At 36.7% G+C, this 22,197-nt stretch overlaps 1 pseudogene and 3 gene segments (V, D, J or C); all 4 read left to right on the top strand.

Moving 5' to 3' along the window:
• Positions 1-7,323: 7,323 nt before the first annotated feature.
• LOC128623517 (Ig heavy chain V region 914-like) lies at positions 7,324-8,317 on the top strand. The segment is given in 2 exon segments: positions 7,324-7,818; positions 7,916-8,317. Coding segments are annotated over 2 exon segments (366 nt in total).
• Positions 8,318-9,253: 936 nt separating this feature from the next.
• Positions 9,254-9,734, top strand: LOC128616868 (immunoglobulin heavy variable 3-53-like). The segment is given in 2 exon segments: positions 9,254-9,293; positions 9,400-9,734. Coding segments are annotated over 2 exon segments (375 nt in total).
• A 3,097-nt stretch (positions 9,735-12,831) lies between these two features.
• LOC128623527 (Ig heavy chain V region 914-like) lies at positions 12,832-14,179 on the top strand. The segment is given in 2 exon segments: positions 12,832-12,877; positions 12,967-14,179. Coding segments are annotated over 2 exon segments (363 nt in total).
• A 5,325-nt stretch (positions 14,180-19,504) lies between these two features.
• LOC128616876 (Ig heavy chain V region 914-like) lies at positions 19,505-21,230 on the top strand (annotated as a pseudogene).
• Positions 21,231-22,197: the final 967 nt, after the last annotated feature.

Consider the following 22,197-nt stretch of genomic DNA (forward strand, 5'->3'; position numbering starts at 1 on the left):
TGTTTGAGACTGATTCAGTGATAATCAAACCTGATCAGTCTCATAAACTGACTTGCACAGTATCTGGATTTGACTTTACTGGATAGCTTAGATCAGACAGATGCCTGGAAAAGGGCTGGAATTTGTTGCAACTATCGAGCATGATAGTGATAAGTATTACTCCAGTGCAGTTAATGGCCGCTTCATCATCTCCAGAGACAACAGTAAGATGCAGGTGTATCTGCATATGAACACCATGAGGACAGAAGACACTGCAGTGTATTACTGCACTAGAGAAGCACAGTGACACATGAGATTGCAGAACTGTACACAAACCCCTTCATAATATGGAAGCATATCATTAAATAAAGAATCTTAGTCACTTCAGAATATATATATAAGGAAAGCATTTTTAAAAGTCCAAATATTTTCCAAATATTAAAAGTAGAAATACACTCCATATAAAAAAGCATTTCTGTGTTAGTAAGGATCAAAACACTTGGATGCGTCCTCAAAATAATCAACAACAGGGTGGTGTTATGAAGCACTGCTGAGTTACTCTTACCACATCTGAAGTTGATTATGTTCCTAACCTCACCATATCGGCACAGAGCACAATTGTAATGAAAAGTAAAGCACAAGATTTTAAATCAAGTGAAATTTTGTTTTAAAACACTAGGGAAAAAATACTTGCTACATAATGGAGTACAAAGAAACTGGTGAACACACACTTATGCACAAATCCAGAAAACTGACTACAGAAGATATAAGTACTGCAGTTTATATTTACTTCCAGGCTTGACAGATCATTGGCCCTGAACTTGATCCTCCTGCAGTTCTGCCTTATGCAACATCTCTCCTTATTAGTGTTTGGAGTGTGACGGTGAACAGATTGTATCTGAAACACAACACACCCTATTTAAATAGTCAGGTATATAAAGAATGTTTTTGGCTATGATAGTTATTCACTTACTCTGCTATAACATCCATTCATTTTAGTGCTCAGTTTTATCTCTCCTTTTATCTTCCCCCATTCACAGTCAAAAATCCTCTGTAAAATTCTCAGCCATTTTCTTTTAATTATCTCTGGCTGGTGCTTAAAGCTGAAGACAAATATGTAAACAACATTAACTAAAAGCAAAGACATATTAAATGATAAAACATAATTACATTAGATTAATTGTTTAAAAAAAAGAGCAGAAAAATACAAGAAATCTTTTTGCTAGTTTGTTTCTTCATAAGTGACACTGAAAATAAATTTTGATAAAATCTAATTTATTTTTTCATTTATTCCTTTAAGAATTTGTCTGCACAGTTTTGTGAATGAAAATGTTTGAAGAAATGCTGTACTGTAGAAAGACCTCCATAACAAATGTTAAATACATAACCCATACTGCATGCAAATCTCCCCACCCTCAGACAGATATAAATACACTGCAAGTACACAGCAGTCTCTGTGTTTGGTCGAGTACAGCAGAGGAATCATGAGCTGGCCTCTTCTTCTGATATCCTCTGTGCCCTGTGAGTAAACACATCTGTCCACACCTTACTCACCTTTTTATACGCTCTATATGAGTTGAAGTGAGGTGTGTTTAATAGCTTCTGTGTGTTTTACCGCTCTCCTCTTCTCACATGTGCATGGCATCAGTCTGACCTCGTCTCCTGCTGAGGTTAAACCTCCCGGAGCCTCAGTGAAATTGTCCTGTCAGATTTCTGGCTATGTCCTCACTAGCGACGGCACAGGTTGGATCAGACAGCCTCCAGGAAAAGGCTCAGAGTGGATCGGGATCATATGGGGTGGTGGAAGCATAGCCTCTGGAGCTTCCTTTAAAACTCACTTCAGCATCTCCAGAAACACGAGCAACAATGTGCTTTACTTAGATATCAGCAGCCTGGTGCCAGAAGACACAGCTGTTTATTATTGTGCAAAGACACACAGCTGTATATCTCAGTGAGAGGAGTGTACATAAATTACAGTTTTTTACGATTGCTATGACAATTTTTTCAATACTTTTAACAATTTTTCTGAACTCTTAACGCACCAACAAACCTACAACACACAATTGGCAAAACGGTTCATGTCATGCTCAAAATCACACATTGTAAACTAACCTCCAACACTAATTTTCAAAATGCAATAATACACTAACACAATAAACTATGTCTACCAAAACACTAACACATGTTTTCTTCCAACAGAAATATTTAGTCAATCATAGCACAATGTCATAAAAACACTAACATCAGATGGAATTACAGACATGTAATTATGGACATGTGTCAGGTCTGCCCTCATACAGTGTATTGTATTGACCATAGATTGTGCTTTGCACTGCAGTTTCTTTTGAAGCCTCTCTACATTTTTGTTTTGCTGGGTTTAGTAAATGCATGCATTTTGTTTCTTTTGCTGCAAAAATTCAATATAAAAAATCTCAGTTGTTTTATAGAATGTACAGTTTATGTAAAAAAGAAGACAGACAGAATTGCTGCAGTAAAGGCTCTATTTGCAACAGGACATTACTGCAAGATAACAAAACTATGCATTACAGCTGCCATTTATTGTGTACAAATACAAAATACAAAAACAGAAAAAGCCACAAAATAATAATAAAAAAGAAAAGTCATCTTCTAATCTACCATACAGGCATACAGTCACTGTACAGTAACACATGGTAAAATTACTGTATTTACACTTTGGAGTGAGAGGAGCCCTTATACAATAACCTACCTGTTGGTTTCTTGAAAAATCAATGGATGACACTGTGTCCCGGCTGAGATTTGGCTGTACTCGTTCACCAGCCTCACTGTATAATACCCAGTTGTTTATGACATGGTCTATGATAGTAGCTCTTATTTCATCAGGTAACTGTCAGGAAGCTCTGGCCCTTCTTTGAGTGCCACCACGCATTCTAACTAATCTCTCTCTACATTGTTCTTATCCAGGCATTCCTCACCCTTGGCCTTATCCCACTCATCTCCCTTGTCCTGGTACTCATCTTCCTCTCCCTTGTGTAGGCATTTTTCTTTCTTTCTTTATGTTGTACCATATTGTTCCTTTTCCACACAAGATCAGCCCAAAGAGGTCCCTTTTTTACCATATGGTAATGCTATTGAAGGAACCTCAACACCAGAGTGTGCTTCCTAGATGGGAATCAGCTGTGATTGATCTATTTGCATAACTTCAATCAGCTGTTTCTCAGTAGCAGTGGAATAAAATACAGGGGATTATATATATATATATATATATATATATATATATATATATATATATATATATATATATATATATATATGTTTCAATTCACAATATGAACAGCTTTTGACTTTGACTTTAGCGTACAAATTCGGTTTAGAACATGATGTTATCTGTTCTGACATACAGTGTGAAAGCATTTGTAAATTTGGCAGTAAATATCCCTTGTTTTGGTCTTGGTTGAGCTTGTGTGTAAAAGAAGTTCAAGCATTTTAAATTTGTGTTAACTGTGTGCATTTTGTGTCAAAGCAACAAGAAATGTGTTAATTGTATAGCTTATACAAATGGATGTTGTGCTAATTGTGTTAAGAGTTTAGGAAAATTGTTAAAAGTATTGAAAAAATTGTCATAGCAATCGTAAAAAAATGTAAACCTCACATATGTGTGAAGTTTATTTTCAGTTAAAAGTTTAAAGGTACAATTTATGGAAGACCATCTCATCCTATATACATAAAGTAATATTAAATGATTATAGACAAGATGAAAGCATAATAAATGATGGATGGATAGAAACATCTGCTCTAACATTTCACTAGTAGTGCAAATTATTTTCCATTTTTCACAAGATTACCTAAACATTTGACTTGCACTGTGTGTGTATATATGTGTATATATATATATATATATATATATATATATATATATATATATATATATATATATATATATATTTACAGTGAGAGAACTAAGTATTGGACGATCAGTCAATCAAGACTAATCAAGACGATTAGTCAATGACCTGACTTGAATCCATTTGAACAAGATTTAAAAACAATATGTTTATAAGAATGGGCGAAAATCACACCTGAATTCTACGGCCGATTAATTTATTCATACAGGAAGCATCTTGAAGCTGTCTTTACAAACAATGGCTTCTACACTAGTATTAAATACATTTCAGTTAACGTGGTCAATACTTTTTTTTTCCTGTGCCATTCCACTTTATTACACATAACTTTATTAATGGACTTTAATGTTTTGAGTTCTTTATATTTCCAAATTATTGAGTTAATACTGATATCTGGTGAAAATTCCATGTGAATAGCCAAATTGGAAATATATTTACTGAAAAAAATGTTGATGCATCCAATACTTATTTCTCCCACTGTATATATCTGCACCCACATTAGAAATTATGAACATTATTATAACATTATAACATTAAGTCCTCTGAGAGGCGCTCTTTATCTACTTACACAACATCTATCTAACATGTTGAGGTTAAAATGATTGAGAGAGGACTGATGTCCTCCTGGGATTTCCAAAAATATTTTCAACATTGTTTAAAAACTAAGACATTACAGATCTATTATATCAGTGTCTTAATAAACCAGGCTGCATGATCCACACTGTTTGAATTAGTAAGTAAATAGTAGTAGCTCTTATTTTCTGTGAATGTGTTCATGTATTTACATTAGCAGGAAATATAGTAAGACTTTAGTTCTATTGCACCTTTGTGAAAGCCTAAACACTATTATGCAAAACAAACTCCCTATAAAATATTAGCTATGTTTTCAGGCTCTAATAATTATAATTTTATAATTATTTGCCAACAATTGCTAAATAAATCAAAAATTCTAAATAAATAGAAATAAATGTTTTATTTATTTAGGGCAGAAACATCATGCGTTTTATCTGTACATTTTATTTCTACATTTAATGTTGTGGAACATTCACATTATTCATGGTATTTCCTTCTGATGTTCAAATGTGTATTCAAATGTGTATGAATTTGAAGGAACAGAAACAATGTGGTGGGAATTAGTTAGATTTTTTGAATAAATTACATTGTAAGAAAAGTAAAAACGGCCATCCGTTATACTTAAGTCACAGGAGCGGTTGGGCAGATATGAAGATTGTGGGACCTGCAAATGACCAGAAACTTTAACATGGCAGTGTATTGGGTGATCATGTGATGCTGCCTGACGTGTTTGCTGTATCATCCTTGTTTGTGTCACTGTGGTTTAAAGGACTGGTATTTTTATATTGTGGGAAATTTTAGAAAATGTCCTAATCAAGTCCAAACAAAAATATACAGGGAAGTGGGCAAGAGATTAAAAATCAGTCCCACACACACCTCTAATATGAGTGCTAACCGCCTTATAGAGGTAACAGTAACTCTGTCTCATCCCACCACCCTATCATTGCTTATTTTCCTGTAACAGTACCACTGCTGTGTTTTATTCCTTACTTAATGTAGTTATTTTCTGGTGTGCTTCTGATTTCTTAAAGCATAAAAACAAACACACTGATAGATATATTCAACACAAAATAGACATGCCACAATGCTCCAAATTATATCTTTAAAATGTCAGATTAAACATGTTTGAGCGATGGGGAGGTTTTCTCATATAGAAAAATCTCTCAAATGTACTCCACGATAAGGAGTGTCTCTATGCAAATGTCCTTCCCGGTTATATATTTAAGCAACAAAGCTTTTACTTATTCTGCTTCAACACACACCATGATCTCTACATCCCTACTGCTGCTGTTGCTGCTGGCAGCCGTACACTAAGTGTTTTTTTACTTTTGCCATATAATACAGTTTTAGGTACTTACAGTTTTTTCATTTTACAACATTAAAATAACTTTTCATGAGCTGATCCAGACCGAATCCACAGTATTAACCCCTGGTCAGTCAATGACTCTGACCTGTAAAGTCTCTGGATATTCATTAACTGATAGCAGCTACTGTACAAACTGGATACGACAACCTGCAGGAAAAGCTCTGGAGTGGATCAGAGTTATATGTAGTGACGGTAGCACTTACTATAGTGAGAAACTGAAAAGCAGGTTTCAGGTTTCCAGAGACACGTCCAGCAGCACAGTAACATTAACAGGGCAGAAGATGCAGACTGAAGACACAGCTGTGTATTACTGTGCTCGTCAACCACAGTGAGACAGATCAACAACATCCCTGTACAAAAACACCTCATAGAATGTACATTATTACAGAATGTCCCCAAGTACAACACTTATCTATCCAAGTCTAACTAAAAATTATCCCAGAAATATCCCAAAGAAAAAAAGGGTATCAAATTACTTATTGTACTACAATAACAATAAATGTGCAGCATATATTGTGTGAGATATCACCATGTGTTTTCCTCCACAGATGTGCATGGTGTTGAACTGACTCAGCCTGCTTCCATGACAGTCCAGCCAGGCCAGAGTCTCTCCATCCACTACAAGGTTTCATATTCAGTTACCAGCTATACTACATTTTGGATCAGACAACCTGCATGAAAAGCTCTGTATTGATAAGAACAATTCACTTGACAATTTTGTTGTATTTAAAGACACTTCCAGTAATACTGTGAACTTGCCAGTTCTTAGTTATTAAGAATATATTATCATTTTAGCTGTTTCAAATAAAACGCATCAGAATGTCTATTAATATTATATGTTAATTAATATAATGTTTCATATTAATATAATATGTTAATTAATATTCCACTTGCTTCACATGTTTGAAAGCAGTTTTGATTTTCAAATAATTGAATTCAAATGGCACTCAGAATAATTGGCTTTTAAATTAAATTTTAATTCTGATCCAAAAAATATATTGTTTCTTGATGACTAATTACCTAAAGAGAGGTATTAGAGGAATAAAACACTTCAGGACATGCTACTGTAGAAAAACATGCTCATGAAAGGAGGTAAGAATAACACCGATTCAAGTGAGGATGCATCACATCACCCTGCCCTTGATTATTTTCCTATAACAGCATGCCCCCAAGTGTTTTATTCTTTACTGAATCTGTCACTGAGCTCCTCTGCTTCTGTTGTGTTTTAGCTAAAGGTGATCATGTCTTTTATTAGAAATGTGCAACAGCTGTTTACTCTCAATACAGGTCCCAGTTACTGTTGTTTTATGCCTTGAGATGTTAGTCTGTGTAAACTAAACAATCTCTAACTGCTCATTAACACACATTCAGCTTCTCTCTCCTCATAGACTGCAGTGACTCACCATCATCTCACTCACATTAAACAATTACACTACTCTGCAAAGGTAATAATAAATAAATAAACTCTAAATGTTATCAATTATACATCATTCACAAAGCTTTTACAACAGACAAGTTGTTGGTATGAGCTCCTGATTGAATGAGTCAGTGATGATTTGTGACCTGCATTATTTCTGGAACTACATTAATTTTTTTTTATTTTAAAACCTGGATTATACAAACAGCTGATAAAGGATTGGACACATTTGTGTTCGGTGATTAACAGTGATCATAAAACTTGTTCTTCTGGGTGTTACAGTGATACACAGTGATGCACTAAAAGGACATGATATCTAATGAGTAAAGAGCAGTTATGGACTTGACAGCATGAAACACAGCTGGAGTTTTACAGTAAGCTTTTTCTCTTCGTGGCTATTCCTCTGTGAATCGTTTTTAAGTCTCTAGTGGCCGTGCCATGCAAATTATATCCTGTGTTTGAACCATTTATGCTGATACACATTCAGCTCAACATCATACCATCGGTTTCTGTTCATTTACAGCAACAGTGATCATTTAAATTATTTGAGATGGGAGTAGGCAGAGTTTTGAGTTACTTTGCTCTAGCAATGTTCATTCAATGTTAGTATTATCATTTATTTTATATTTAAAATATAATATCGTTTTACTTCTTTCTTTTTAACTGCAGCACCAATCTATGTGTATTCTTGTATTTCAGATTCCTGCACTCAGACACTAATCGAGTCTGATTCAGTGAACATCAAACCTGATCAGTCTCATAAACTGACCTGCACAGCCTCTGGATTGGACTTTAGTAACTACTGGATGGCTTGGATCAGACAGACACCTGGAAAAGGGCTGGAATTTGTTGCAATTATAAGATATGACAGTGGTAGCACATATTACTCCAATGAAGTTAATGGCCGCTTCACCATCTCCAGAGAAAACAGTAAGAAGCAGGTGTATCTGCACATGAACAGCGTGAGGACAGAAGACACCGCAGTGTATTACTGCGCCCGTGACCCACACTGATAGTTCTCCTTAGTCGTCAGTACAAAAACACATGCGTGCTATAGTCACATGACAAGCTCATATTTTCATAAACAGTGTATTCATGGAGGTCAAAGAAACAAAACTTTTTTGTCTGCTGTGTGACTGACATATATAAAAACCATGATGAACTTTCCTTTACTTTCACTCTATCTGTTGTTACCCAGATGTGGATGGGTTCCCTTCTGAGTCACCTTCACCTTACCACCGTTGTCACCGCCTTGCTCAATTGGGATAAATTCATATTGAATTGAATGTTACCACATGCTGACTTTTACTGCATGTGGCTTGTTGTGAATGTTGTCTGGACATTTATACTGCTGTAATCACTTAAGTCAGGTCTGAATATATGCAATATAGTGTATATCTAAACACAACAGTCTAATAGAAATCTTTTGGTAAAAGCCTAATTTTGAGGTTTTTTGACTTTCTTCGATGCTTCCAAGTGTCTGTGTAATGAGCTCCAGTCAGTATAGAAGTTCTCTCTACATGATCTTTTAAACATAGCAATATTTCACTGTGACAGAGTGAGAACTAAGGAAGCAGGTGTTCACAGAGATAGGAAACAGAGCTTAATGCAATAACACTCACACATCTGGGTTTATAAAATAAAAATAAAATACTCACTCATTATATAAAATACTAATTCATTATGCTCAAATAAGCCAGTTTCTTGGATTTGTATCAAATTTCCTATGAGACAAGTGTGTGTTGATTTGGGCATCTAGTGTCCATGTGGAATGAGGTTTAGATTCATTTACAGAACTCAATTTAAGGTACATATCCAGTCTTTAATATACAAATCAACTGAATCACCGAAGAACATTTCCATTTGTGAATTATTAAAACCTGTAGAAGACAGTAACCTGCAGGCTGTTTTGAATGGACCAGCATAACAATATGCAAATGCGTATGCAAAACTTCCCCACTTCCAACTACATATAGAGAAAAATCAGCCTTGGTCACTGTGGGCTCTGGAGAATTTAACACTAATCTTAGTTCAACAATGTTCCTTCCATTTCTGCTGCTGCTGGCAGCTTCATCCTGTGGGTTTCACTTCACTAATGAACTCAGAGCTGCTAGCAGTTATTACAGTTATAACCCACTGTACATACATTTGTGACTGAAATTGTAACATCTCTTTTTTTTCAGATGTGGGATGTGCAGTAGAACTCACTCAGGTCACCTCAGTGATGTTAAAGCCAGGAGATTCTTTAACCCTCAGCTGTAAAGTATCCGGCTACTCTGTTACTGATAACAGCTACGCCACAGCTTGGATTCGACAACCTGCAGGAAAAACTCTGGAATGGATAAACCACATTTGGGATGGTGGAACTATTCATCATAAAGATTCTCTAAAAAGCAAGTTCAGTATTTCTAAAGATGGCTCCAGCAGCACGGTGACTCTGAGAGGACAGAATCTGCAGACAGAAGACACAGCTGTGTATTGCTGCGCCCGCCGCCCACACACTGATGCTTCTACTTAGGGATCAATACAAAGACACATGCGTGATCGTCACACACTGAGCTCATATATTCATCAGGTGTATTAGATCTAAGGAACATTGAGACTAATACTGAACTCTATAAATTTACTCTATGCTAAGAACAACATCTGGAATAAGGAACATTTCCTGAAATCTCACCTCTGTAAAATAAGGAGACTGATGGGAGTTTCTGAATTTTAGCAAGTTTCACCATATCAGCACACCATATCAGCACATATTACACACATTTTAAAAAATCTGTTTATGTGGAACGTCCACCATGCAATGCATATGTAAGTTGTTATTATGGAATGATAAACTATTACAGTAAGCTGATTAATATAATCCTGTGATGTGCCTTTCTAAAACTGTCAGACCTGCTGTTATAGAAAATAATCAACACCTTCTGACTAATCAGACTCAGGAATTCAGCAGCACTGTGATATAAGTGTATTTAGTCACTTTAAATAAACTTTTAGGAAGCTTCTTTATTTTGGATTTAAATGACATTAGAGAAGCACACTTCACAGAGAGTGAAGAACAAACTACATCATAAAGACAGGGTTATAAATGACTTAATTTCCCACTGATACTGTATCTGAGTGCTTTCTCTCTTTAAAACTGTGGTGATACAAATACTCCAATTTGGAATACTTTCGTAATTTGTATTGCTGTTCCATGTGAGAAGTTTTTATTGACAGCAAGAACATTTTGATCTTTTTCTTTAATATTCCTCATTCTATTTCTGGATATTTTGAAAACAGGACTTTTGTGCCTCTAGAGGGCAGTCTGTGCAAACTCAACCATCTCAGTCTGTTGCTATCTGCACATTTAGGCAATCTCTCTCTTCACATTCTGCTATGACTGCATCCAGCATCATGCCTCTCAGATTAAACAGAATCATATACTTAGCAAAAAAAAAAAAAAAAAAAAAAAGCCCCTTTTTCAGGAGACTGTATTTTATAGATAATTTTGTAAAATCCAAATAAGCGTTACAGATCTTTATTGTAAAAGGTTTTAACAATGTTTTTCATGCTTTTTCAATGAACCATAAACAATTATTGCACATGCACCTGTATAACAGTCTTTAAAGGGTCATGAAACCTCCCTCTTTCAGCTCAAGTCTACTTCTAAATGTTGGATGGCGTTCATGTACACTGATGGCAGTGACGGTGGTAGTTAATCTTTTGAAGGGAGAACAGAAATCACCAGAGATAATTCCAACAGCGTGGTGTATCTGAAACTCTCTGGTGTGACAGCAGAGGACACAGCTGTGTATTACTGCGCATGGGAAACAGAGTAGCAGAAATATGAGGAAACACTGTACAAAAACATTAGTGGCGCTGCTGATTCATTTCATCTGCTGAAAACACTTTTAGAGCCCATTACACTCTTCTGTTTGGATTAGAGATCCCTAATCAACAATATTTCCTCATTTAGTTTTGATGATAGATAATAAACGTCACATGAATGATTTTGAACAAGGATTTAGCTCAATTAAAATAACGCTAATTGAGGAATTAAACACTTGGGGTGTGCTGTTATAGGAAATCATCTAACGGTGTAATGTGATGCATCCCGATGTGAAGTGGACTTACTGTTACCACCCTGAATTTACCATCATGTTTTCCAGTAAGAGCACATCCCAAAGTGGGTTATTTCTCTCATAACACAGAAATTTTAAAATGCTAACTTTTTTTGTTTATTTTTAACACTTTATACATTTTATCTATTAATAGACTAATTACATTTACTATTGTGGAACATCTGTGAAACAAGTTAGTTCCCGTTATCACTTATATAATAGAAGTTATAAACAGTTGTTCCCTCTCGTGTCTCTCTTTTTGTCATGTCCACGCCGTTTCGGAACTGCAATTCCCAGAATGCACCGCCGCCTACAAATATGGCAGAAGCGGACTACAACTTCCAATTCCGGCACGCTCTCAGGCTCCAGAGTACTAATGACTCTCACCTGTTTCCAATCACACACACTGTCACCTGTTTCCAATCACACACACACACACATACATATCACCCTTTAAAAGAGAGCTTCGTTCACAAACAAATTGCGAAGTAATGCTTAGTTGTTCTCGCTCTGGCTTATCAAGCCGTTGTCTATTTTGCTGTTCTTGTTTTTAGTACTTTGTCTCTTCTCTGCCGCCCTGTTTGCTGATCACCTGACCCTTTGCCTGCCTTGACCTCGATTCTGCCTACTGTTTTGGATTTGTGCACTGGACCTTGTGTGTTATTAAACTGATTCAACAGCACTTGCACTTGTCTCAGCCTCTCATGTGACACTCTTGCCTCACTCTCAAAATTAATAAGAAAATAAAATGCAACTTGTCATGTTGCTGAGAAACCTCAAAGTGCAAAGTCCTCTGTCCTAAAGAATTTTCTGTGTCAGAAAACTTACTGAAATTGGAGACTCCATCCATAAATGTTACTTGTCACATTACATAGGCTAAGACCTCATCAAATCTGTGGTCCATTCACACATAAGGACAGATATCACAGTAAATAAAATTCACAAGCTTCTCTTAGCAGCAGTGTTACTTTTCAGATTTAAAACTATTTGTCAATAAGAAAGCTTAATAAATTACCTAAATTCATTCATTTAGTCATCTTCAGTAATTGATTTTTTTTTTCTGGTGGTGACTCTACTAAATCTCTAATAGATATTAAATACAAAAAGGACACAATCTACAATATTAGTTATAACACAGCACTGTAGAATTCTCAATACTGATTAATTCGGAAGGTGTGGATTAATTTTCTATAATAGCAGCTCTGACAGTAGTTCCTGGCTGCAAGGCAAATCGCAGGTTTATATTAATGCACTCATTCTAACATGGTAATGGATCAACAATATCATGCCACCCTGAGGCATGAATTCATTTAATTTGTATAGTCACATTTATGCATTAAGAGAATATGAAAATAAAAAGTCACATATGTTAATAACATATATTGGTTCAGATATGCATGATTGCATCAAATTTACTCTAATATAAGGAGTGTCTATGCAAATGTCCTTCCCTGTTATATATTTAAGCAATGAAGACCAAGAGCTTTTACTTATTCTGCTTCAACACACACCATGATCTCTACATCTCTACTACTGCTGCTGCTGGCAGCCGTACACTGTAAGTGTTTTTACATCTGTCATATAATACGTTTTTGGTTACTTATAGCTTTTTGCTTTTATAACATTAAAATAACTTTTCTTTAACAGGTGTTCACTGTGTTGAGCTGATCCAGCCCGGATCCACAGTATTAACCCCTGGTCAGTCAATGACTCTGACCTGTAAAGTGTCTGGATATTCATTAACTGATAGCAGCTACTGTACAGGCTGGATACGACAACCTGCAGGAAAAGCTCTGGAGTGGGTAGGACGTATATGTAGTAGCGGTGGCACTGACTACAGTGAGAAACTGAAAAACAAGTTTCAGATTTCCAGAGACACGTCCAGCAGTACAGTAACATTAACAGGGCAGAACATGCAGACTGAAGACACAGCTGTGTATTACTGCACTCGTTACCCACAGTGAGACAGATCAACAACATCCATGTGCAAAAACACCCCATACAAAGGCCTATTAGTCCACAAGTGCACTTACTATCCAAGTCTAACTATAAAATCTAATGAGACAAATCACAACATAGAGTTTAAAGTTTTTTTAAACGTTTATAATGTAGATTTTAAACCATATTACAAATGTAATAATGCTACATCTCTAAGATTGCTGCACATTATACCTGGGGCGTAGATTTGCATATGGACGGTAGGAACATGTCCATACCAATATTTTGGGAGGGCAGAATTGTCCCTACCAATATTTGTGGGAACACGTTTGCATTATCTTTGGAGTGAAGTCATGAAAATTCCATAGCATACTTTCCCAGAAGCTCCAGCATTTAGGCATGCTAGCATTTGACTGGCTGAAAGGGAGGGGCTATCTGAAGGCTCACCTTACGTGCAAATATCGAGCTGCCAGTGTAGAGTACAGACACTTAGGCTAGGGCTGATCGGCTGGCAATGGTAAGTAATTTATCAAGGCTGTCAGTCCATACCTCAAGCATGGGCGAAAAATTTAGTCTTTCAGATGACTTTACTCTCTTTCCTCTATTGCCTACACGGCACAGCGTACATAAAGAATTTTTCCCATGCCAACACGTTTTGTACTTTGTAGATATGCCACCGAAAAAACGACAAGACATCAGGAGCTTTTCCCCACCCAAAGCGTAAGTAATAGGTAGTAAACTAACTGTCCAGTAGCCACATTGATTTAAAATGAAAACCTGTTAGTGACCAAACGTCACCAGCCTTGCACTGAGGAAAGTAATGTCAACTGATATTAGTTAACCGTGTTAGCTAGCGTTAACTAGCAAGCTAACCCTGTCTTCTGTCATCTGCAGGCTAGCAGTCAGGTTGCTAGCTGGAATATAAAATAGGTGCATATATGAAATTATGTTGAGTTGAATTTTAGTCTAGAAATCCCATGAAAATGTCATCATTTAATGAATTAGTTTGTATGCAGGAAACGCAGCAGCAGGCTGAAGTAGAGCAAGATGAAACAGCTGTGTCTTCAGGGTTTCAGGTGAGGTCCTAATTATGAATTATATTTTGGAATTGTAGGGAGGCATCAGCATTAAAGTCAGTCTTTAGGATGTTCAGCAAATACACAATATAACCTTGGAAAGTCAACATATTGGTCATAAGTTTGTTTTGAAAAAAATCTTACACCAAAACAACATAAGATCCTATTCAATCAATATTAAACTTTCCCTCAAAAATAAATGGGATGCAAAGTTTAACTATATGTTTATATATCTTCATCAATGCATAATGTTATTACACACAGGAAACTCAAATCAAGTAGGCCTAAAGATGCCGTAGGGCAGGTTGAGGGAGAAACAGCTGGACCTTCAGGGCTTTAGGTGAGGTCTTAAAATGATACTGATATCTCCATTCTTATGAATATTTAAAAATCATGTTTTTTTATTGCGCATTCCAGGTAATATCAATCAAACTGCAGTTGGGTTGTTTTAAGTGAAAAATGTAATCAAAACAACCCAATTGCAGCTTGATTTGTATTACCTAGAATGCACAATTTAAAAATGATTTATGAAAATGAATTAAAATGGTGGATATCTGTTTTTGCACATGAACTCTTCATATGCTATTATGGATTAATTGTAAATGACCAATTTACATGTATTGTAAGTACCACAGTCTACCTATTTTAAAGTTTACTTAGTGCAAGTTATTATAACACAGGATGCAAAAGAATAATTTGCAAATGTTGATACAGACGAGGTTAAGTTTAATTTTCTTTTTAGGAGAGTGTCAGTGTGAGTGAGGATGATCCTGAAGCAAGTCAGTGTAGCAGTGTCATGGACATGGGGAGTAAGCCATACCAGCCTGATCCAAAAATTCATCGAAGTACAGCAACTTCCAAACAAGATTTGTTCCAACTTCTACATTCAGTATTCATGGCTTCACTTCAGTCCAACACTGAAAAAAGTTCTTTGTTTTGAGTGTGTCAAAGCATACACCATAAAAAAGACCACTTTGGAAAAAAAGAACCCCGCCTTCTGCACAAAAGCTTTCAATTCAATTCAATTCAATTCAATTTTATTTGTATAGCGCTTTTTACAATAGACATTGTCTCAAAGCAGCTTTACAGAAATATCAACATGGTATACAGATATTAAAGGTGCGAATTTATCCCAACTGAGCAAGCCACTGAGTGGCGACGGTGGCAAGGAAAAACTCCCTAAGATGTTTTAAGAGGAAGAAACCTTGAGAGGAACCCGACTCAGAAGGGAACCCATCCTCATCTGGGTAACAACAGATAGTGTGAAAAAGTTCATTATGGATTTATATGAAGTCTGTATGGCCTTAGGAGCAGCCGTAGTCCCAGCAGTCTGGAATTAGAGAAGATTTGAGCTCCATCCAGAGGCAGAAAGGATCTGGATCTCTAGTATCTCCATAAATTCGTGTGGGGCTCGGCGAAAGGAGAGAGGGAGAAAAAAGATTATTATGACTGCGAAGTAGTAGAACAGAATCTAGTCAGGGTAGGCTTGAGTAAACAAATACGTTTTAAGCCTAGACTTAAACACTGAGACTGTGTCTGAGTCCCGAACACTAATAGGAAGACTGTTCCATAACTGTGGGGCTCTATAAGAGAAAGCTCTTCCCCCTGCTGTAGCCTTCACTATTCGAGGTACCGTCAAATAGCCTGCATCTTTTGATCTAAGTAGGCGTGGCGGATTATATAAAACCAAAAGGTCGCTTAGATATTGTGGCGCGAGACCATTTAGTGCTTTATAGGTTAATAAAAGTATTTTATAGTTAATGCGAGATTTTACTGGGAGCCAATGCAGTATTGATAATATCGGTGTGATATGGTCGTACCTTCTAGTTCTAGTTAGGACTCTAGCAGCTGCATTCTGGACTAACTGGAGCTTATTTATATTCCTACTGGAACATCCAGACAGTAAGGCATTACAGTAATCTAATCTAGAGGTGACGAATGCATGAACTAGTATTTCCGCATCATGTAGTGACAATATGTTTCTTATTTTAGAAATATTTCTGAGATGAAAGAAGGCTATCCTAGTAATATTATCTACATGAGCATCAAATGATAGGCTGGAGTCAATAATCACTCCAAGGTCTTTAACTGCTGCACATGATGAAACAGAAAGACCATCCAGAGTAACCATGTGATCAGAAAGATTACTTCTAGCTACACGTGGGCCTAATAAAAGTATTTCTGTTTTATCAGAATTAAGTAGAAGGAAGTTAGTTAACATCCAATGTCTAATGTCCTTTACACAATCCTCAGCTTTACTAAGCTTCTGTCTGTCCTCTGGCTTCGCTGAAACATACAACTGTGTATCATCAGCATAACAGTGGAAGCTAATTCCATGTTTACGAATAATTTGACCTAGGGGTAGCATATATAAAGTAAAGAGCAGAGGGCCTAAAACAGAACCCTGTGGAGCTCCAAAAGTAACCTCAGTACGCATGGAGAATTCACCATTTACATCTACGAACTGATAACGATCGGTCAGATAAGACCTGATCCAGGAGAGGACTGTTCCCTTAATACCAACAACATTTTCTAATCTATCAAGGAGAATAGTGTGATCTATAGTATCAAAAGCTGCACTAAGGTCGAGTAACACAAGCAGAGAGACACAACCCTGATCGTAGGTCAGTAGAAGGTCATTTACTACTTTAACTAATGCTGTCTCTGTGCTATGATGAGGTCTAAACCCTGACTGATACATTTCATGAATGTTATTCCTATCTAAGTACGAGCATAACTGCTTTGCTACAACCTTTTCTAAAATCTTAGAGATGAAGGGGAGATTTGATATTGGTCTATAGCTGGACAATTGAGACGGGTCAAGATCAGGTTTTTTAATCAAGGGTTTAATAACTGCTAATTTAAGTGATTTAGGTACATAGCCAGTGCTTAGGGAAGAATTGATTATATTTAGAAGTGGTTCAATTACTCCTGGACAAATCTGTTTAAACAAACATGTAGGTACGGGATCTAGTATGCAAGTTGATGAATTGGCTGAAGAGATTAATGTAGCTAGTTCGGTCTCTCTAAGCGAAGCAAAATACTCTAAACATTGATCTGATATTGCTACATTGTCATGTAATGGGTTTGTTACAGTAAACTACAGTGAACTACATTCAGTTTGTATTGGATAACCTGGATTAGACACACAGCTGAAAAATGGCAGTTTCTGAAAGGACTGGGCATGTTTGTGTTGTTCACTGATCAGAAAACTTCATGTTCTTCTGGGTGTTACAGTGATACACAGTGATGTACTAAAAGGACATGATATCTTATAAGTAAAGAGCAGACTTGACAGCATGAAACACAGCTGGAGTTTTTCTTTTCATGGCTGTTTCTCTGTGAATCTTTAAGTCTCTAGTGGGTGTGCCATGCAAATGATATCCTGCGTTTGAACAATTTATGCTGATGTACGTTTACCTCAACATCATACCATCAGTTTGTGTTCATTTACAGCAACAGTGATCATTTAAATTATTAAATTAAATTAACACCTAAATAAAGACTTATGCAATCTTGTATTTCAGATTCCTGCAGTCAGACACTGATTGAGTCTGATTCAGTGATCATCAAACCTGATCAGTCTCATACACTGACCTGCACAGCCTCTGGATTTGACTTTAGTAGTTACTGAGTGGCTTGGATCAGACAGGCATCTGGAAAAGGGCTGGATTGGGATAGTGATACGAAGTTTTACTCCAGTGCAGTTAATGGCCACTTCACCATCTCCAGAGACAACAATAAGATGCAGGTGTATCTGCATATGAACAGCATGAGGACAGAAGACACTTCAGTGTATTACTGCACCCGACACACACAGTGATACTTCTCCTTAGACATCGGTACAAAAACACTTGCTATAGACATGACAAGCTCACATTTTCACAAGCATAGTATTCATTGAGGTCAAAGAACCAAAACTTTTTGACTTTTTCTGCATTTGGCTGGTTGTGAATGTTGTCTGTACATTCATACTAGTGTAAGTTCTGAATATATGCTATATATATACATATATATTGTGTGATACACAGTTCTTTGATGAAGCCTAATATTGAATTCTTTGATTTCCTCCATGTTTCCAAGAGTCTGTGTAATGAGTTCCAGCCAGTATAAAAGCTCTCCCTACATGCTGTTTTTAACACAGAAATATTTCACGGTGTAACAGAGTGAGAACTATGGAAGCAGTTGATCACATAGATAGGAAACAGAACTCAATGCCATAACACTCACACATCTGGTTATATAAAATACAATAAAATTATATAGATACAGCCTATATAGGCTGATAATGACAAAGGACTTATCAATATGCTTTAGAGCAGCATGGTGGTACAGAGGGTAACGGTGCCATCTCACAGCTTCAGGGCCCTTTGTTTGGGCCTGACTTTGGGATACTGTCTGTGTGGAGTTTCATCTTCTCCCTATGTTCATGTGGGATTCCTCTGGGTTCTCCGGTTTCCTCCCACTGTTACAGGCTGGTAAATGAATTAAACAAATGAGTGTGTGAATGTGTATGCATTGTGCCCTGTGATAGAATGGTATCCCATCCAGGATGTCTTCCTGCCTCATACCCAGTATTTACTGGAATAGTCTCCAGATCGACTGCAACCCTGACCAGAACAAAGATCTTACTGTAAATGTATAAAGGACTATTTCATTCATTGTTGTCTCCTAGTGACAAATGTTTGACATTGACTGAAGTCTATGCCCATATAATAAAGTCTATTAAGTATTTTTTGTTTGAGACAAGTGGGAGATGATTATTTACAGTACTAAATTTAAAATGAACTGTTCTGTCTTATTTAATACAAACCAAGTTCAGCACCAAAGAACATTTTTCATTGTGATTATTAAAACTTGTAGACACCAGAAACCAGCAGTCTGTTTTGAATGGACCAGCATAACAATATACAAATGCATATGCAAAACTTCCCCACTTCAAAACTTCTTTGCATACCAGAGCACAGGGTTAGCCATGATGCAGCACCTGTGGAGCAGAGAGGGTTATGATGCCAACAGTTGGCAGTGCCAGGGCTTGAACCCCAAACCTTCTGATCAGTAATCCAGAGCCTTAACCGCTAAGCCAGTGGTTTTCAAAGTGGGGGCCGCCGGGGGGGGGGGCCCCGGGAGCCTCAACCATTTCGTGTGAAAAATAAATTCTCACTCTCAGACAACCACACGCACACACAATCTATTTAAAGACATCTTGCAAAAGGGGGGCCTCGGTCAAATGTTAATGTCATTTGGGGGGCCTTGCCCTGGAAAAGTTTGGGAACCAATGCGCTAAGCCACCACTGTCCCACGTAGAACTCACACAGGTCACCTCAGTGATGTTAAAGCCAGGAGATTCTTTAACTCTCAGCTGTAAAGTATCCGGCTACTCTGTTACTGATAACAGCTACGCCACAGCTTGGATTCAACAACCTGCAGGAAAAACTCTGGAGTGGATAAACCATATTTGGAGTGGTGGAGATAATTATCATAAAGATTCTCTAAAGTTCAGTATTTCGGCTCCAGCAGCACGGTGATTCTGAGAGGACAGAATCTGCAGACAGAAGACACAGCTGTGTATTACTGCACACGCTACACACACTGATGCTTCTACTTAGGTGTCAATAGAAAAACATATGCATGCTGTAGCCACACACTGAGCTCATATTTCCATCATCACTGGATTAGATCTAAGGAACATTGAGATTAATACCGAACTCTATAACTTTCCTCTATGCTTAGAAGAACATCTGGAATAAGCAACATTTCCTGAAATCTCACCTCTGTAAAATAAGGAGACTGATGGGTGTTTCTGAATTTTAGCAAGTTTCACGATATCAGCACATATTACAAACATTTTAAAAAATCTGTTTATGTGGAACGTCCACCATGCAATGCATATGTATGTTGTTATTATGGAATGATAAACTATTACAGTAAGCTAATTAATATAATCCTGTGATGTGCCTTTCTAAAACTGTCAGACCTGCTGTTATAGAAAATTAATCAACACCTTCTGACTAATCAGACTCAGGAATTCAGCAGTACTGTGATATAAGTGTATTTAGTCGCTTTAAATAAACTTTTAGGAAGCTTCTTTATTTTGGATTTAAATGACATTAGAGAAGCACACTTCACAGAGAGTGAAGAACAAACTACATCATAAAGACAGGGTTATAAATGACTTAATTTCCCACTGATACTGTATCTGAGTGCTTTCCCTCTTTAAAACTGTGGTGATACAAATACTCCAATTTGGAATACTTTCGTAATTTGTATTGCTGCTCCATGTGAAAAGTTTTTATCGACAGCAAGAACATTTTAATCTTTTTCTATAATATTCCTCATTCTATTTCTGGATATTTTGAAAACAGGACTTTTGTGCCTCTAGAGGGCAGTCTGTGCAAACTCAACCATTTCAGTCTGTTGCTATCACATTTAGGCAATCTCTCTCTTCACATTCTGCTATGACTGCATCCAGCATCATGACACTCAGATTAAACAGAATTATATACTTAGCAAAAAAAAAAAAAAAAAAAGCCCCTTTTTCAGGAGACTGTATTTTAAAGATAATTTTGTAAAATCCAAATAAGCTTTACAGATCTTTATTGGAAAAGGTTTTAACAATGTTTTTCATGCTTTTTCAATGAACCATAAACAATTATTGCACATGCACCTGTGTAACAGTCTTTAAAGGGTCATGAAACCTCCCTCTTTCAGCTCAAGTCTACTTCTAAATGTTGGATGGCGTTCATGTACACTGATGGCAGTGACAGTGGTAGTTAATCTTTTGAAGGGAGAACAGAAATCACCAGAGATAATTCCGACAGCGTGGTGTATCTGAAACCCTCTGGTGCGACAGCAGAGGACTCAGCTGTGTATTACTGCGCATGGGAAACAGAGTAGCAGAAATATGAGGAAACACTGTACAAAAACATTAGTGGTGCTGCTGATTCATTTCATGTGCTGAAAACACTTTTAGAGCCCATTACACTCTTCTGTTTGGATTAGAGATCCCTAATCAACAATATTTCCTCATTTAGTTTTGACGATAGATAATAAATGTCACATGAATGATTTGGAACAAGGATTTAGCTCTATTAAAATAACTCTAATTAAGGAATAAAACACTTGGGGTGTGCTGTTATAGGAAATCATCTAACAGTGTAATGTGATGCGTCCGGATGTGAGGTGGACTTACTGTTACCACCCTGAATTTACCATCATGTTTTCCAATAAGAGCACATCCCAAAGTGGGTTATTTCTCTCATAACACAGAAATTTTAAAATGCTAACATTTTTTTGTTTATTTTTAACACTTTATACATTTTATCTATTAATAGACTAATTACATTTACTATTGTGGAACATCTGTGAAACAAGTTAGTTCCCGTTATCACTTATATAATAGAAGTTATAAACAGTTGTTCCCTCTCGTGTCTCTCTTTTTGTCATGTTCACGCCGTTTCGGAACTGCAATTCCCAGAATGCACCGCCGCCTACAAATATGGTATAAGCGAACTACAACTACCAATTCCGGCATGCTCTCAGGCGCCAGAGTATTAATGACTGTCACCTGTTTCCAATCACACACACCACCCTTTAAAAGAGAGCTTCGTTCACAAACACATTGCGAAGTAATGCTTAGTTGTTCTTGCTCTGGCTTATCAAGCCGTTGTCTATTTTTATTTATTTATTTATTTATTTATTTATTTATTTATTTATTGTGCCTGTTATTGTTTTTAGTACTTTGTCTCTTCTCTGTTGCTCTGTTTGCTGATCAGTTGACCCATTGCCTGCCTTAACCTTGATTCTGTCTTGATCTCAATTCTGCCTACTGTTTTGGATTTGTGCACTGGACCTTGTGTGTTAT

The sequence above is a fragment of the Ictalurus furcatus genome, chromosome 2 (assembly GCF_023375685.1).
Source record: "Ictalurus furcatus strain D&B chromosome 2, Billie_1.0, whole genome shotgun sequence".
Classification (NCBI taxonomy): Eukaryota; Metazoa; Chordata; class Actinopteri; order Siluriformes; family Ictaluridae; genus Ictalurus; species Ictalurus furcatus.